The sequence below is a fragment of the Trichosurus vulpecula genome, chromosome 8 (assembly GCF_011100635.1).
Source record: "Trichosurus vulpecula isolate mTriVul1 chromosome 8, mTriVul1.pri, whole genome shotgun sequence".
In the NCBI taxonomy this organism is placed as follows: Eukaryota; Metazoa; Chordata; class Mammalia; order Diprotodontia; family Phalangeridae; genus Trichosurus; species Trichosurus vulpecula.
Window position 1 is genome coordinate 225,873,615 of NC_050580.1, and position 19,621 is coordinate 225,893,235.

At 41.9% G+C, this 19,621-nt stretch overlaps 1 protein-coding gene across 1 annotated transcript in view; it reads left to right on the forward strand.

Annotated features, from left to right (window-relative positions):
- The first annotated feature begins 841 nt into the window (after nt 1–841).
- PLEKHH1 (pleckstrin homology, MyTH4 and FERM domain containing H1) overlaps nt 842–19,621 on the forward strand; it is a 56,590-nt gene continuing 37,810 nt past the window's right edge. The window contains exons 1-4 of the mRNA XM_036735304.1: nt 842–967; nt 14,043–14,105; nt 14,715–14,864; nt 19,157–19,240. Coding sequence (XP_036591199.1) covers nt 842–967; nt 14,043–14,105; nt 14,715–14,864; nt 19,157–19,240 — 423 coding nt within the window. The remainder of the gene's footprint in view (nt 968–14,042; nt 14,106–14,714; nt 14,865–19,156; nt 19,241–19,621) is intronic.

A 19,621-nucleotide genomic window follows, 5' to 3' on the forward strand; every position in this document is an offset into this window, starting at 1 on the left:
TGATGACAGCTGACAGCCCGTGGGAATGAGTAAGAGGAAAGAGGCCACATCTTCCTTTCATCTGACTCTCCATCTGAAACCTATCATTTTGATAAAATTCTGTCATATTTAACTTCTAATTCTTTTTTTTCAAGTTTTATTAATTTTTTTATACCACAGTCCCTTCCCCCAGTGACTTTCTCCCACAATTGAATTCTCCCTTATACTAAATTAATACAGTTAAAGTAAAACAAATCAATATATTGACCATGTCTGAAAACCTATGCCTCACTCAGCTATAGCCTCTCTGCTGACAAGAAATCCTTCACTGTCAGTCCTCTGAAGTCACCATTAATCACTACATTGATCAGAGTTCTGGAGTCATTTAGGTCTTTCACTGTTTCAATATTTCTGAAGGAGGTCCTCCCTTGAACCTCCCCGCTTAACTCCAGTGCCTTCCCTCTGAGATTATTTTCCATATGCACTGTCATATGGTTATTTGCACATTGTCTCCCCTATTAGAATGTTACCTCCTTGAGGGTAGGGACTGGGATTTTTTGTCTTTCTTTGTATCGCCAGCACTTAGCACATAGTAGGTACTTCATAAATGCTTGTTGACTTGAGTTTTGATTTCTTGGGCCATAGTTAGCTATTATAATGAGAGCTGGGGCTCAGAATAATTTTATAAGCCTTATAGACTTTTCCCCAGTCCCATCTTCTCTTCTCTCCCCACCTTTTCTTTGTCTAGATCTCTTCCAATTTTCCCAAGCTGGCTATACCCTCACTTTCTTCTCTGTGTCCTGGTTTCCAGAGATCCTTGGTACTTCCTCCCATTGCAGAAGATAGGAGTGTGCCATTCACCATGTCGGAGACTGAGATGGAGAATGGGACATGTGTGAACTGGCAGAAACGTTGCCTTGCCCTGGAGACCCAGCTCTTTCGATTCCGTCTTCAGGCCAGCAAGATTCGGAAGCTATTGGCTGACAAGGTAAGCCATGGAGGGCCACAGAACTGACCAATCCTCCCAACAGGTTGTTTGCTAGGGAGTATCTGTCCCTATAGCCAAGAGAAAAATGAGTCCAATTCCCTGCAATGGAAGGGACAGGCTAGGAGGGGACCAGAGAGGCAGAGCTGAGGAAGAGAGAAATTCAATAAGAGGCTTTTTCTGACTATGCAGAGCCAAACAAACAAGGATTATGAATAAAAAGCGTGAAATGTCAAAGCATTTCCTATGTTTAGCCATTCTGCTTCCTCACGTGCAAGAGTGTATCTGGGCATTTCATCCCCAGTCTCCCTTATCTTCCTTGGCCTCTCCTCATTCCAGGCAGCAATGACTGTCCCCTCGTTGTGGGCACAGGCTTCCCGAAGCCACAGAATTTTAGAGTCAGAAGGGGTGTATTGCAGTAGCTCTCTCTCCCAACTCATACCTGAAAAGGAATTCCCACTATAACGTGCCTCATGTGGTCATTCAGACTCTGCTTGAAGGTCCCCAGTGAAGGGGCACCTGCTACCTCAGTGCGGGGAGGAGGGGCTTTCTATCCAGTGTGGGATGGACAGGAGTAGGGAGGCAGCCTCCTGGCCCATTTTCTAGCATTCTAGGCACCTGCCTCCAACTGTCTGCTCTGTATTCCCAAGAGATAATACATGGTAGAGGCAGCTGGTGGCACAGTGGATAGAGCCCTGGGCCTAGAGTTAGGAAGATCGGAGTTCAAATCTGCTCTTGGATACTCACAAGCTTTGTGACTTTGGGCAAGTTATTTCACTTCTGTTTGCCTCAGTTTCTTCAACTGTAAAATGGGAATAGTAGTAGAATCTATCTCAAAGGGTTGTGGTGAGGAAAAATGAGATAATATTTGTTTAGGGCTAAAAAAGCACTTAGGACAATACCTGGCACATAATAAGAACTATTTCCTTCCCTTCCCATATGTACAAGTATTTTGCAAACTTAAAGCACTGCATAAATGTTTTAATTATTTAAAAAGCAATAAGTAGAATATGTTTTCCAGGTCTGGACCCTCTGCCCCCACATACACATCCAACCTTCCCCTCCCCCTATGAAAAAATCCCCTGCCCCCTGAAAAAAACTTCAGGAGTTGGGGATAAAAGAGAGTGAGATAAAGATAAAGGATTCCGACAAAATCCTATAACAAATTGGAGGAAGGAGAGATCATTCTCACCTGGTAGAGTCAGGAAAGGCTTCATGGGGAAGTTGGCATCTGAGTTGGACTTTGAATAAAGGGAGGAGGGTCTCTAACAGGTTGGGATTGGGAACACCTAGAGACCATTCCAAGAAGGTGTGATCGGGTGAGGAGAGTCATGAAATGGAGATCTTCCAGTATATCTGCGTGGCCAAGTAATCTAAGGTCTACAACATTTCTAGATCATCACCACATCTCATTCCCATATTTAAGCTCAATGTCCTGAGTTTAGGGTAATCCAGGGGGTATGTTTAAAATTTCCTCATTAATTAGTTTGGAGTCCTCACCCCAGTTTAGTATTTATTTATAGTCACTTGTTTATAAGTGATTATGAATAAATAATTTATGTAATAATATTGTTTATTTAATAAAATGAAGAAACTGCTTTTCCCATAAACAGTTGCTCATATCTTTATGTCAAAACTCCCAGTCTCTTAGGATTCACTTAATATTAATGGCTATATAGTTTATTAACAATGTAATCAGTAACAAAACAAAGACAAAAATAATTACTAAAAATATTTTGAAGATGATAAACTTTAGAGAGGTTGCTGATCTACGTTTGTTGAGAGCATTTTCTCACCCAAGAAACTATACCAGCGAAATCACAGATCTAGTCCTATCCTTATCCCAACAAGATTTTAACCATGAGATAGATCACAGCCAGGGTAACGTCTCCTTCTGGAAACCTAGTTCCAGTATTCAGTTCATTCAACATATCCCTCCTCTCAAAGTAGCTTCTCAAAGATTCTCTTCATGCATTTCACAACACAAAGGTTAAACCAGTTCCATCCAGAAAGCAGATTTCTCCATCTTCCTTTCCATTACCTCCTCTAGCTTTTCTCCAGCCTCTTCACTTCCCTTAAGCCATCTCTCTAATCAGCTTCTCTCCACATTCATTCATCATAAAATTATCTTTATGTTTCTTCATAAAATAAATTAAAACCATTCTCTCAAGAATTAAAGTTTTATTTGCTCTCTATCTTCTCTGTAGCTTCCCTCTTAAAATCTCTAATAACTCTCCTTGCTCAGTTTCTCCAAAACTGCCAGCTAGCCCAACTGAGAAGTCCTAAACATTCCAATTGGCTATTTAAGCTACAATAACAGTAACTATCCTGTATAAAAAAGGCTTTTGAAATTGGGGGTTACAGCTGGAATAGAGTATGTGAAAGAGAGTGATAGGGTAAGGCTGGAGGGATAGGTATGAGAGAAATTGTGGATGGCCTTGAGTGTCAATCAAGAGTTTATAGGCAAGAGGAGCCAGTAAAGGGCAGGGGATGTATCTACTGCATATACCCCCTAGGCTGCTTATTACAATGTTAGACACATAGTAAGGACTAAATAAATACTATTTGCTGTACAGACTTGCTCCCGCCTTCTCTCCTGGCTTTTATTGGTTATTGTTGATAAAGATGCTGCCTTTTGGAGGCCAGGTGGCCTCCAAACACATAACCAATGAAGTTCCTTCCAGCTCTAAATCTTTGATCCTAGTCCTTTTTGCCATTTGTGGCTGAAGTTTAAAGGCTGCTCCTAAAGTAGAAGGAGTCTAATAATAATTAGAATTTTAATAATAAAGTAGAAGGCCAGCTAATAGGAAAGGGAGAGGTTTCTGAAAAAAATAAAGGCAGATGGAATTAAATGCTTTCTAATCCAATAGACCCTTTAGTTGTCTGGTGAAGCCTATAGACCCCTTCTCAGACTAAGGTTTTAAAATGTATAAAATCAAACACATAGGATTACAAATGAATGCTTTGCTCAGGCTTGCCAAAGGGGGCCTGTAAGTCTTCGGAATTAAAATTACTTCTCACTTACAAATCACAGTAAGAATAAAAGAAAAAACCAAATCTTTGTGGAAAAGGGGGAAGTTAACTTTTAATTTTCTCTATGAAACAGCAAGTATCTTTGTATTTACTATATCAGACATTGGCTGTTATGTTCTAAATCAGAGGTTCTTAACCTGGGTTTGAAAGACCTAGTCTTGTTGATAAATTTCAAGGGGTCTGTGAATGGAGATTAAAAAACCCCAACAACTCTACATCTTTTATTTTCATTATAATTGGTTTCATTTGTAATGACCCAAAAATGAACTCCTGCCCTAAATGAAAGGAGGAAAGAGAACTGAAGATATTTCCATACTTAAAAATTCTAGTCTAAGGTTTTATGGGTCACACAAACAAATGGCTGCCCTAGGTGAGATACCCCATAATTTGTTCTGAAAGGGAAAAAAATAAGGGTGATGGAGGAAGGCAGCACATGACAGGGAAATGATGTCCAAGCTTAGACTAGGACCTAAATCAGAGTCACCCAGCATGCACTGAAGATTCTTCTGGATCCCCCAGAAAAACTCAAAGAAGGAGCTAAGAACATCTGGGCGTAGGGTACTTTTCTGGAATCTAGAAGTGACAATTGGTAGAGAAGGCTAAGGAGGAGACAGATTATAGTGGAATCCTCCTCCCCTCCCCTCGCCCCAGCCCCGAGCAGGAGACAGCGAGTCAGTGGGGTAGAAGACAGGAAAAAGTGCTGGATTTGGAGTCAGTTGGCGTAGGTCTGAATCCTGGCAAGTCTGCTGACCTTTTTGAGCTTCAGCTTCTTCATCATGAAGGGAGTTAGACTAGGTGGTCTTTAAGGTCTCTACCGCATCTCAGTTATTAATCCTATATGGTAGCTGAGCAGCTATCTGGTATTGCGGACATCTTTTCAAGTTGTGCTGACAGTAAAAATAGAATTCCATGTGGACAGTTTGGAGTAAGAAGTGATGGCAAATATTGTGAGCATCAAGGTGACTGACCTAGGAGCTCCATTCAAAAGTCCTTCATTTAAATCCGGTTTCCTAGCCCTGTTTCATTAGACCAGCTCCTCAGACTTAATGTTTCAGACCCACCCCACTCCAAACCATCCTAATACCTAATTAACGAGAGATTCTTCCAGGAGTTAGTGCAAGTTTCCCTATTGATCTTTGGAAATAGACTCAGACCTCCCTCTGAGCTTTAGGGATTAGCCCCTACTTTTCCTCTTAGGACTAGTCAATCATTACCAATATAAATCTGTTTTGAAACTTTTACTCTCCCTCTCAACAAATCCTTCTCTTAAGACCATTTCTAGAAGAGGCCCCAGCTACCTTCAAACTCCCCACACCCCCACACCCAGAGCCTCCTTACTCTCTAGCTGCTAAGGGGGAAGGGGGAAACAAGAGAAGGGATTGTGTTACTATGGTAACAGAAGGCCCTGTCATTTACCTCATAGCTTTTCTGGCTGACAAACCTGCTAGAGTTAAAAAAAAAAAAAGCTTCTTGGTTCCCATGAAACCATCTCAAGCTGTGATCTGATACCTCCCAGGAACCTCTGAAAACTTTGAAGGAACCGGCCAAGGTTAGAAACAGCTAAATTGCCCCAGTTTCCAAAGCCCTGTTCACAGAGGCACAAAGGTACAACAGTAAAAGTGGTAGTGAATTTGGAGGCAGGTTCCTGAGTTCTAACCCTGGCTTTACCTCTCTGAGCCTCAGTTTTCTCAATTCTAAAATACGGTGGTTGGGCTGCATGAACCTTCAAGTGTTTTTAAGTTCTACATCTATAATCACATGATTTCTGAACAGTAAAGGCAGGTAGATGAAATAAGTATTGTAAAAAGAACATGGCTGCCATATATCCTCCTCCAGTGGCAACTTGTGTGTTTTAATAATATTGGGATAGTGAGAGATTAATATCATTAATATGAAGGAAAGTGAAGGGGATCCTGCAGTGAAACACCTGTATATTTTTTTTTGCATTTTTTTTTGCAAGTAGGTCTGTGTGAGGAGAACTATTCAAATTTCCAAGATGTCCAGTCTCTGTAGCTGTAAGTTCCCCTAGTGCTGCCACCCAGATCAGAGCATTATAGATCCATAGAGTCAGAAGGGACCTTAGAGATCATCGAGTCCCCCACTACCCCACTTTACAGATTAGGAAATTGAGACCTCAGAGACGTTGTGTATCTTATCCAAGGTCACATAGGTGGCAAAGCCAGGTGTGAACCCGAGTCTTCCCATTCTAAATCCACCTCATCACTTCCTGTCTACCTTTAGTCCTTTCTTTCTGTGAACCAGGCTGGTTCTGGACTGCCCCTCCTCCCTCTACCTCAAGAAATATATCCATAGTGGTTGTTCAGTAATATCCGACTCTTGGTGACCCCATTTGGGGTTTTCTTGGCAAAGATACTGGAGTAGTTTGACATTTCCCCAGCTTATTTTACAGATGAGGAAACTGAGGCAAAATGGTAATCAGTGTCATTGGTGTGGATTCATGGCTTTGTTCAGCAAGAGCTGCAGTTTCTCTGCGTCTTTCTGAAAGTCCTCATGTAAACTTTGATAGGATCATCTAGTCTGCTGTAAGGTGTAAGGTGTAAGGCTGAGGGGCACAGCACCAATTGCCTTTTGAAAGTTCTGGATTCTGTATTTGGCTCAATTTTCACTCACTGTGAGAATTTAGTCCATTTAGATACCCTCTCTGTGCCTCGATTTTTCTAAATCGAAGGCAGGGCTTGCATTATTTACCTTCCACATCCTATAAGTATTATTTATATATAGTATAAGTAAAGCTTACATTTGTATGGCAAATTGCAGTTTACAAAGTGCCTTGCCTGTATCATCTTGAGTATCATAGCAACTCAACGAGGCAGGTCATACAAATATTATTACTTCCATTTCACAAATGAGGAACTGGAGGCTTAAAATGGTAAATAACTTTTCCAAAACCTCATAGATGGACAAGGGGCAGAGCTAGCTTTTGAACCAAGACCTCCTTGCTCCAAATCCAATGATAAACTCCCTCAGCAAGTATTGTGTTCTCCCTTCATTGGAAGTTGAATGACCCCCTGTTGGTTACCATGTTGTAGATGGGATTCTTTGGGGGGCATTGGTTAGACTGGATGGACACTGAGAATTTCCAGCCCTGAAATTATGTGGTTCTGTGAAATACTTTGCTATGATTCTGGAGTCTGGTAGCACATTGCTAGAAGAGAAAACAGTGGTATATAGTAAAGAGAACAAAGGTTCAAGCTTCTGAGCGTATCAGTTTATTAAACAATTCATGTCGATTGCATAACAAATCAAGACCAGGCCTCCTCAGTTTGGCACTGGACCCCGAATACAGGGGGAGACAGATTTTTATGAATTTAAAAACAATCAAATAAGACCAATTAATTAAAAGAAAACAATTCACCAGGATACAAAATTAGGTAATCTGATTTCTAATTGGAGGAAAGATTAGGCAGTTTCCAAGTTGGAAGGGGGAGAGCAAACAGGTAAAATTCCCTGTGTCCCAAAGGTCCGTATTCACTCAAAGGAACATGAAAATAATAACTGATTAACCAGTGTGGGGTCATTTTTCAGATGAGACATATATGTTGCTTGAGATGTATAATTCTGATAAAACTCCTTGAATCGATCTTTGGATCTGACTGCGTTTCTGGTACCTAGGTCCTTAGTTAAGGGTCTCTAAGCAACAGGTGAGGTGGCCCAGCTTCCCAGCTACTCAGGGCTAGGTTCAAACAATGCAACACAACCTTCTCACAATGAGCACAGTTGAATAAAGTTTTCTCACAGGACAGAAATTGAACTAGACCCATAACTGAAGAGAAAAGGAACTGAGCTAGAATTCAGAACTGAGTCACAGGATGAAGTCAGTGAGGTTCACTCAATTCCCACCACCAATTGCTGTTCCAATCCCTTCAATTCCCTTCCTTGGCTACAGTTTGCCATTCTAACCTTGGAAGAGCTTTCATTGCCCTCCTACGACTGGCTGTTATTTTGCAATGTCATCTGACATAGTGCTGAGGCATCCTGAGTTAAGTGCCAGATTGGTGCCAAAGGCACAATGGCAGTGTCACCATCTGTTGGGCTGGGAGGTTGCTTATTGATTCATAAGTGACGTTCCCAGCAGATGAAAGCAGATCCCTCTCTGCTGTTCTTAATCTAATAGCACTTTGGCTGGGATCCCCCTAACCCACAGTGGTCTGGGCACTTTCCCTAGGAACTTTTATGTAGGAGTAAGATCTGGGATGGCCAGCACTTCTCCCTGAAGGGAAAATGTCCTCCACGATGTAAGCATGAAGAGAATTGCGTCAAAATTGTGTGAGCAAAAGTTAATAAAATTTCTTTAGAAAACCTTAAGGTGACATAGGAAAAAAAATGTGATATGGTAGAAAAAGCCTTCAGCTGGATCAGAAAACCTGTATTTTGGGGCAGCTGGGTTGTGCAGTGAGTAGAGCACCAGCCCTGGAGTCAGGAGGACATGAGTTCAAATCCAGCTTCAGACACTTGACACACTTACTAGCTGTGTGACCTTGGGCAAGTCACTTAACCCCAATTGCTCTGCCTTCCCCCCTCAAAAAAATAAATAAATAAGAGAACCTGTATTTTAATCCTGGTTTCCCACTAACTTGGAGACTGACCTTGTTGACCTTGGTCAAGTCCTTTAGCCCTTCTAGGTCTGTTTCCATATCTTTAAAATGAGGAGGCTAAACTCATTTTTATCTCTAAGGTCCCTACAAGCCTAAAATCCTATGATGCTAAATATATGCTAACTTTAAGTTTCAACTGACCACATCCAGTAGGCAGATCAAAATGGCAGTTCCCTCACCAACAACATATTCCACCTGTTGGCTTCTTCATGTTATCTAATTGTCCACTGGATCTAGATGGAAGAAAATACCAAGCTGTGCCCACAGGCTCTATCATTGGCTTTCTGACCTGTCTTGGTCTCTCTACTGATATAACAGAAAGAGTCATTCATCCCACCAGATTTGATTAGGCACCAAAAGTATTCTTGCTCATTGGTAGCTCATGCTCTCTATTATTCCCGGAGCTACAGGAGAGCATAGCAATTGGCAGATTCCCTTTGAGGCAAATATCACAAAGCTTCAGCTCAGGAGCTTGTGGGAAATTTGCCAGGAATCTCAAGGCCTCCCGATTATTTTGTCATATTATTAATTTTTAAAATGCTCACAGTCATAATATCAGCTTGTAATGTTATCTCCTGATAGCTACATAGCAACTGCCTGAAGGTCAAGATCTCTACAGAATAGGATAACAATTTTACCAGATGCCCAAGAGAAAGAGCAGCAGCAGACAGGAGGCGGTGGGAGTCAGCACTGTGTGTTCCATCCTCAGCTACACAAGCGGCTGAATTCTCTTGTCAGGAGGACAAGAAAACTGTTGTCCAGAGCCTCAAAACCCTGAGAAAATACCTACTGGCTGAGCTGTGAAGAGGAATGGGGAGGGATTTTATTTTACCCTGCCTGGTTATAAAGAGCATGGTTTAGAAACTCACTTATGTCTCTAGTTCAGTTGTTTTTCAACCATGTTTGATTCTTTAGGACCCCATTTGGGATTTTCTTGGCAAAGATACTAGAGTGCTTTGCCATTTTCTTCTTCAGCTCATTTTACAGACGAGGAAACTGAGGCAAACAGGGTTAAGTGATATGTCCAGGGTCACACAGCTAATAAGTGTCTGAGGCTGGATTTGAACTCGGGAAGACGAGTAGTCCTGACTCTAGGTCCAGCATTCTATCCACCGCACTACCTAGCTGCCTTTCTCTCTCTCGTGTTTGTCCATTGCTGCAAATGAGACGCCAGTTGGCTATAGTAAGTGACCATGCAAATAGCGGATACCTGTGAGCCTTTTTCTAACCTGATGCTACACTAGTTAGCATTACTCCCTCTCCCCTCTCTTCCACTGATACTCATAAACCTAATATAAAAAGACACTGTTCCTGGCTTTTTCCATCGTGTAAATCAGAGATGGCCAGCTCTCATTCTGCATATAACTCTTAAGACAGTTCATGTGAAGCAAGTGGAGCGAGCATGAAGAGGAATTTTGTTTGATTGAGTCATCCTACAGTCTTTGAAACATAGGAAGCCGTGTGATGTGATAGAAAGAACGCTGGGTTAAGAATCAGAAACCAGAAAAGATCTCCCTGGATCCCTCCAAAGGCCAGTGTAAAATCTGGCCCAGTTCCTTCAGTGCAGACCTGAACCAGGAATGGATTGAGAAGTGTAGCCCAGTCCTAGGTCATTCTTGATTCCGATGGCATTCTATGGCCAAAGAGACTTTAGGGTCCATTCCATGACAGAGTCAAGGATATACTTCACTCTCAAAAGACACCTGAGCCCATCCTGGTCCCTAAATTAGTCCCAGAACAGTTTCTCAGGCTAAAAAAAAGAAGAAGAAACACACAACATGACATAGTAGAAATAACAGTGGATTTGGAACCAAAAGATCTCAGTTCTGGTCCTGATTCTGGTCTTTGGTTGGACGAGTCATTATATCTCTCTGGTTTTCTTATCTCTAAAATAAGATTCTTGGACTAAATGACCTCAAAGATTCCTTCAAGCTCTGCAATCCTATGAGTCTTTTGTGACTATGGGTGACTATGCTGTGTACTTGTTTGTTGTTGGGTTTTTTTTTTTGGTTTTGGGGGGGGTGGTTTGGAGGGGGCAGGCAGAGCAATTGGGGTCACACACCTAGTAAGTGTGTCAAATGTCTGAGGCCAAATTAGAACTCAGGTCCTCCCGACTCACTGCGCCACCTGGCTGCCCCACTATGTACTTGTTGACAGTCATACTAACCTTCACCCCTCCCTCATTGCTAATTGCTTATTTCCTTATTAATTTTCAAACTGGGTTCTAAGGCAATCAAAGGGTTCTTTTAAAAAATATTTCTTCGTAGAAATGTGCAATCTTTCTCATTAATTAATTAGCTCTGAATACTGACTATAATTAATAAAAACCAGAGAAACTTCTTTTCCCATAAACTTTCCTCTCTTTCAGTATCAAATTCTGGTCTTGTAGGATTAAACAAACATCAGTGTTACTATTAACAGTGTAACAAATAATGCAGACTTATTTAAATATTTCAACAACATATCAGCTGTGAGAAAAATCACAGCCAATGCGCCCATTACTAACCGTAGGCTACACAAACTGACTCCTACACAGACACTGAAGCCGTAGTTCTAGTACTTGACTATCAAAGAACGACATTTTCTTGCGAATGTCTTCTCTGCAGAATAAGTTAAACTAAGTTCTCTCAAAATGTTTCTCCACATTCTTTCTAGCTGACAAGCCAACCCGGACTCTTAGTTAAGAAAAAAGTTCTCGACTTAGTCCTTTTTCATCTCTGCCTCACAGTCTCTGTCCATCTGTGGCATTTCACTCTTTCCAGATGACACTTAGATGTACATTCTCCAAGTGTCAAAATTCCATAACCTCCTAAGGGTGGAGTGGCCTCTGTTTGAAGAGCTATTGAAGCTGGGGTAACACTGTGAAAAGAACCAAAACTGGAAGGAAAGAAGTGAGAAGGGGTGCCATTTCAAATGACAGACACAATAACTCCGTCTCAGAGGTAGGGAGGGCATTTTCGGGAAGTAAGTAAAAGAGATGACAATATAAACGTTTGAGTGGTTCAAGCCTAATATGTAAATATGTTGGGGGGGTGGGTTATTGCTTGACTTCTCAATGGGAGGGGGAGAGGCTTACAGGAGGGAGAGAATTTGGAACTCAAATGTTTAATAAATGAATGTTTAAAAATTGTTTACATGTCATTGGGGAAATATTTAATGAAATAAATAAAAATATTTTAAAAAATAGTTGTTATAAGCAAGAGCAGTATTTCCAAGCAGAAGCCCAGGGGTATTTCCTTCCCATTGGTTGTTTAGGATTCTTACCCTATCTACAAGTTTTCTCTGAACAGTAGGCCAGAGCAAAAGAGGGCTGGTTCAGGTAGAGAGGGACCTTCATAACCCTCCAATTCCAACTTATGGGCACAGACTCTCCTTCCTTATCTCTCTTCTCCCTGAGAAGATTAGATTTATGCTGAGAGGTGTCAGGAGGTGGAGGAACTAAGAACTGCAGAATGGCTGAACAGCTCGCTGATTCCTAGGAGATTTCAAAGCCAGGGGCCCAGGCTAGGGGGAAGAAACACACTTGGCTGAGTTGACATAGAAAAAGCTAGATCTCCAGAGATGATGGGGCTAAGGTTAAGAAAATGAGACGTGAATACTGAAACAGACCAGGACAGCACTGCCCAATGGCCAAATGTTCCAGTCTTTAAAATGTATTTATAATTTAAATGTATTTATAAACCTAATACTCTCATCTATAGTTCCAAGAAACTGTAGCATGCCCAGTGGCCACACTCTGTAAAATTGTCTTAGCAGATGGGCTAAACCAGGTTGAAGTAACTGACAGGCCTCCAACCCCATTGGTGAGTTAAGGGGTGTCTACCCCAAACATGTGAAAACTTCTCCCACTGGAATGGGCAGATGAGAACAATTTGTTCCAAAAGCCACCAAGGCAGCTGAAGCAGGTACTGTGGAGTACTTAGAGCTTGATCATACATCACAGATGCCAAGGTCATTCACTGCATCCCAGGCCATTGCCAGTCAACTTGACTTTTGTCCTGCCACTGGACTCCAATGACACTGGAAGAAAGAGTGAGATGGACAATTTTGCACAATTCTGCCTCACTTAAATCCAATTCATGTGAAAGTCAAGACATCATCCGTGATATCACTGGTCCCCTTTGAAAACAAAGGATGAACAGCAACAACTTGAAAGATCTTTGCTTTCATCAGGGTGGGTACCCCCTCCACTGATGCAGAATGCAACACTTCCTTCCACACCCCAATAGCTTTGTCCTTACCGTGACCAAGAATATTCATCACCTCATGGCCAACCCTTTGGTGATGAGCCTTTCTGTATTTAGCTCAACTAGACCTCGGATGAAGGCAGAATTATCTATTGCTAAGTTGGCATCGGAAGCCTTTTCAACTCAGTAGATCTTGCCAGAGTTTGCACTTGGCTTTTGAGAACTCAAGATCATCTCTGGCTAGATGGCACAATGGAGAGAGTGCCTAAACCTGAAGTCAGGAATAACTGAGTTCAAATTCTGCCTCAGACTACCTTTGTGACCCTTTAGCCTTAGTTTGCCTCAATTTCCTCGTCTGTAAAGTGGACATAATAGCACCTTCCTCCCACAGTTGCTTGAGGACAAAATAGGATAATAATTGTAAAGCGCTCAGCATAGGGCCTGGGACATAATAAATGCTATGTAAGTGTTAGCTAGTAGTATTATTCTGAACAACAACTTGGGGGGGGAGGGGCGCAGCTAGATATTTCAATGCCTGGAGTCAGGAAGACTTGAGTTCCAGCTTCAGACACTGACTAGCTGTGTCACCCTAGACAAGTCATTTAACCTTAATCCACTGGAAACAAAATGGCAAACCACTCCACTGTCTTTGCCAAGAAAACCCCATGGACAGTATGGTTTACAGGTTCACTAAGAGTTAGACACAACTGAATTCTTATTATCATCATTATTCGCTGGAGGAAGACCTTAGTGGACGAATAAAAATAGCCCGAGTAAACAAAAAATTTTTTTGTTGTTCAGCCACTCGGTTATGTCTGACTCTCTGTGACCCTGCAGACCATAGCGCACCAGGCCTCTCTCCTCCACTATCTCCTGAAGTCTGTCCGGCTTCATGTATGTTGTTTCCATGCTGCTATCTGTCTATCTTATCCTCTGCTTTCTCCTTTTCCTTCTGCTTTCGATCTTTCCCACCATCAGGGTTGAGAATAAAATAAAGATTTAGGATTTATTAAATAACCTTCCTTGAGACAGACTTATGAGATAGCTAATACCAACATCAAAGAAGTTAGACAACTTGTCCAAAGTCGCAGAGTTAGGTTCAAACATAGTTTTTTTTTTTTTAAATTCCGAACCAGTGTTCTTTCCATTCCGCCATGCCGCCTCATCCCAGAGGGCTGTTTCCTACATTTGAGAGGTCCCGTGCTGCCATCCACCCCTTCCCTTTTTCTTTTGGCCATACAGATGGAGGAGCTGGAGCAAAGGCTCTTAGAAGCTGAGCACAGAGCAGAAAATGCAGAAACACAGGTAAGGCCTGCTAGAGGAATGAGGGGAGGAGGAAGGTGGGCAGGAGTGGCAACAGAGGGCTTTGCTCTCTGGCCTTCCCTGGTCAGAGTGGGGAGCCCTTAGGTATGTATGAGAGATTGAGAAGCCTCCTTAGAGGCACAGGACAACTGAGTAGTCCAATGTTATCAGGCTCTCAAAGGCTCATGTCTGAGAAAAGAAGTATATGCCTGGAGCATCCCTTCTGTAGCCAGGGTTTTTTGGAGTCAGCGTAAGAGAGAGGATGAGCAGATAGGATGCCTCCCCACACCCTGTTGTGGCCACCACTGGCACATCATTCCCCCTAGAACACCCCCTCCAACCAAATGGTTAATTAAAATAATTAATGTCAATTTCTTCCACTGTAACCTCCTTCAAGGGCATATCTGCTTAACTAGATCTCTTCAGTGCCTAGGTAGGTACTTAATCAATGACTGATTAATCAATTGATTGCCTTAGGCAAGAGCTACCTGTAGATCCCCAAATGGGGGCTCTGTGCTTGAAACATAAGTTGAGATCCTATCCCACTTTGCCTATCCCTCATTTGCCTCTTCCAACCATTCTTCATGCCATGAGAGGGACCCTCTTTTTTAGGTGGGTGTGATGGAGGAGAAGATCAAACTGGTCAATGTGAAGAGTACTGAGCCTGAAAGCAACCTTCACCAAAAGTACCAGAAGCTACTGGAGACCGTTCGAGGCAAAGAGGAGCTGATCAGCCAGCTTCAGGGACAGGTGGAGAAGCAGGTAAAAGGATAACTTGCAGAGGAACCCTGGCCTCGAGCTGTGCACAAAATGCTGGCAGGAGAGGAAGAAACACAGCCCTCTTCCTGGGCAAGTGGGTTTGACACAGATTGTGAGGGAGACTGGATAAACAGAGAACAAGATCTGAGGCACCAGGGGTTCTTAACCTGGGTTCCATAAACTTGGTTGTTGTTGTTTTTTAATTGATAACTATATTTCAGTATAATTGATTTTCTTTGTAATCCTGTGCATTTATCTCATGCAGTTTAAAACATTCCGAGAAGGGGGTCCTTCGGTTTCACAAGACTGCCTAAGTAGTCCACCACACAAAAAGGTTAAGAACCCCTGTCTTTGAGAGCAAGCTTTCCCCAGGGCCAAGCCTCTTAGTAATATAGTGGACTTTCAGCCACACCTATTTACATCAGCATCCTAGCACCCTACTCCTGAGGATATCAGCTATGTGCATAATAGATAGACTAATGGCCTTGGACTCAGGGCTGAATCCCATGTCAGACTCTTATTAGCTGTGTGACTCTGGGCAAGTCACTTATCCCCTCCAAGAGGCAGTACTTCTCCTTGCCAAGGCAAACCCCTTTACACGTATAAATGATCCCATTCCATCCCATCTTCTCCTGAAGGTTGCCCCCTCTACTATCTTTATTCTGTCACCAATATTCCATCAACTGCCTGCTTCCTTGCTGGCTCAAATCATGCCTATGTCTATGTCTCCCCTATACTCAAAAACTGTCATTTGATGGCCTATCCCCTGCTATTGGGGATAGGCCGATCAATTGTCCTATATCTTTCTTCCTGTTCATGGCCAAACTGTTTGAGAAGGCTGTGTACACTCAATGCCTCTGCTTCCTTTCCTCTCATTTTCTTAACTCTGCTTTTTGGTTTCTGACTTCATCATTCAACTGAAGCTGTTCTCTCCAAAGCTGCCAGTGATCTCTTAATTTCCAAATCTAATGGCCTTTTCTTAGTCCTCTTTTCTTGATTCTCTGTAGCCTTTGACACTTTTAATCATTCTCTTCTCCTCAATATTTTCTTCTCTCTTCGTTTTCACGATACTGTTCTCTCGTGATTCTCCTCCTACCTAACAATTCCTTTTTTAGTCTCCTTTGCTGAATCTTCATCCAGGTAGCACCTGCTAGTTGTGAATGTGTCCCAAGGCTCTGTCCTAGACCCTTTCTCTTCTCCCTCTATACTATTTCACTTGGTGATCTCATCAGCTCCCATGGATTCAACTTTCATCGCTATGAAGATGGTTCTCAGATGCATTCGTCCTGTCTTATATCTTATATCTCCGACCACTTATTGGATGTCTTGAATTAGATGTCCTCTGGACATCCTAAACTCAACAAGTTCCATATCTTCTCCTCCTCCTGACTTCCCTATTACTGTTGAAGGTCCCACCATCGTCCCAATCCCCCAGGCTCACAGCTAGATGTTGCCTTCCACTCCTCACTCCGTCTCACCTCTCATAGCAGTCAGTTGCCAATTCCAGCTGATTTTCCCTTCATGGCATCTTTCATATATGCCCCCTCTGACACTGTCACCATGCTGGTGCAGGCTCTCATCACCTCACACATACCTCCTCACTCTGGTTCATCCTCCACTTAGCTACCAAAGTGATCTTTCTAAAGGGTAGGTCAAGGGGCAGCTAGGTAGAACAGTTCACAGAGCACTGACCCTGGAGTGTGGAGGACCTGAATTCAAATCTGGCCTCAGACACTAGCTGTGTGACCCTAGGCAAGTCACTTAACTCCAGTTGCAAAAAAAAAAAAAAACAACCCACAAAAAACCGAGTCTAACCTCATCACCTACTCAATAAATTCCAGCGACTCACTGTCACCGATAAGATCAAATATAAAATCCTCTGTTTGTCTTTTAAAGTCTCTTCCTACCTTTCCAGTCTTCTTACATCTTAATCCCATCCAGATACTCTTTGATCTGATGATGCTGGCTTCCTTGCCATTCCTTGCAGAAGACATTCAGTCTCCAGACTCCAGGTATTTCCACTGGCCGATTCTCATTTCTAGAATGATTTTCATCCTCATCCCCACTCCCTGAATTCTCTGGCTTCCTTCAAGTCTCAGATCAAATGCTACCTGCTTCAAATCCTACCTACTGCCTTTCCCAGTCCCACTTAATGCTAGTTAATGTCTTTCCTGAGATTATATCCAATTTTTCCTGTATGTATCATTTATACAAAATTGCTTGCATGTTGTTGCCTTGTAAATTGTAAGACCCTCAATGGCAGGGACTTTTTTTGCCTTTCTTTGTATCTCCCAGCACTAAGCACAGTGTCTGGTACATAGTAGGTACTTAATAAATGCTTTTGACTTGATTTGACTTGAGGAATTTCTATGTATGTGACTTTTAAGTAAGTCTTTGAAGGTAAAAAGTGAAGCAATTATTTCTTATACTTCACTGAAAAAATTGTCATTCTCTGTGAGCCGTCTTTTCCACATATCAAAACCCCTGACATCACCTTCCATTCTCATCTCCTTTATTCCAATCTCTGAAGAGGTGACCCTTCTCAACAGGTCTAACCTCTTTAAATGCAACCAGGATCTCATCCTGTTCTGCCTTCTTCAGCAGATCACCCCCACAACTATCTCCTCCCTCTCTCTTTCTCTCTCTCTCTCATCTTCAGTCTCTCTCTACTAGTTCTTTCTCTTCTACCTATGCTCAAGTTAACTCTTTTCTAATAAAAATTTTTTTAAAAACCTCACTAGAGCTACCATTCTGTCCTATCCACAAAGCTGAGTAAATATCTGTTGAAATACATCCTGGTGATCCTTCCCTTTATAACAAAGAAATTTGTTGTTCAGTTGTCTTTGACTCTCTGTGAGCTCTTGTACCGTATGACACCAATGCTGTCCATGGGATTTTCTTGGCATTTACTTCTCCAGTGATAACAAAAAAATATATCCCTACCATTCTCTTAAGCTTTTGTCCTTTATCTCTCCCTTTCTTAGCCAAACTTCTAGAAAGAGTTCTATATGTACCTCCATTTCTTCTCAATTCTTTGGTAGTTAGTTTCTGGCCTTATCACTCAACTGACACTGCTCTGTCAAAAGTTAATCTCTTTTTTTGTTTGTTTTTTAATTTTTAAAATTTTTTTTAAAGTTAATCTCTTAATTGCCAAATCTATCATCTCAATCTCATCCTTCTTGTCTTCTCTGTAGAATTTTATACTGTTTATTCCTCCTGGATACTATCTCCTCTCTGAGTTTTTGTGACATCATTTTCCCTTGGTTCTCCTACTTGTCCTCAGTCTCCTTTGCTGGTTCACCTCCGTATAGTGACCCCTATTTGTGAGTGTACCTTAAGGCTCTATCCTACATCCTCACCTCTTCTCATTCTACACTCAATATCTCAATAACCTCACCAGCTTCCGTGGACCTGAGTACTAAAACAGACCACCATAGACCTGAGCACTGAATTAGATCAATGTCTACAGAGAAGCACTCTTAATCATCCTTATGAAGATTACTCTCAGATCTATATATCTTTCTCTAGTCTCTCTCCTGAGCTCCAGGCTTGAATCATCAATTGCCTATTATTATCTATATCTATCTATCTATCTATCTATATCCATATAACTATATATATATATGTGTATTATATATATAATGTTATTTTATAACATTTTATAATAATTATATATATATAATGCCTATATATCTTAAATTGGATGTCCTGTAGGCATCTCAAACTCAACATGTCCATAATGGAACCCATTATATCTTTCTCCAAACTTTACCCCTCTTCTGAACATCTCTATTTCTTTTTTTTTTTGGAGGGTAGATGGCAGGGCAACTGGGGTTAAGTGACTTGCCCAAGGTCACACAGCTAGTGAGTGTGTCATGTGTCTGAGGCCAGATTTGAACTCAGGTCCTCCTGACTCCAGGACCAGTTCTCTACTCACTGCACCACCTAGCTGCCCCAGAACATCTCTATTTCTGTTCTGTTCCTTGACTTTCACGGTGCCACACTGGTTCTTCTCATTTCTTTCTGATCCTTCTGAACTCAGTTTTCCTGACTCTAGGTCCAGCACTGTGCTCAGCCACCTAGTATTTATGTAAGTAAGACAGCCAAGTACTTAGAGCAGTTACAGTCTCTTAGTAGGTCTGATGTTTCCCATGAATTAATGTTTCCCGATAGGTTACCTGCCAACATCTTCCTTGGCTTCTACTTTCAGAAGTGTTCAGCATGTCCCACTCTTTACCCAAAAGGTTCCACTAGACTAGAAACTAGTTCTAATCAGTTGTGATTTTCTGTTTCAGAAGCAGCTAAGAATTCAAGATGCAAAGACCGTTCAAGAGAAAGCAGCCAAGATCAAGGAGTGGGTGACCATGAAGTTAGGAGAGGTACAGCTATCACCCGGTCCTGGGGAACTCTGGGAAGAAGCAGGGATAGGCTCTGGGTGATTCACCGTTCACTCAATTCAAACTGAGGAATGCTTCAGTATACTTTCCTTTCCACTTTCTAATTAAAGTAATTTTTCCCAAATCCCCAGACCATAGCTTCTTGTTCTCTTTAAATAACGTTGTTATTTGGGGGGAAAGGAAGGCAAGAAAGGAGTAGTGTCCAGGGATGAGTCTCCCACTACTGGTAAAACTTAACCACTTTTTTATGGAAAGTGCACTGAATTTTAGGTCAGGAGATCGGCATTTGAGACCTGGCTTCTGTACTTTCTGACTAGGTATCCTTGGACGGGTCACCTAAATTCTCTGAGCCACAATCTCTTC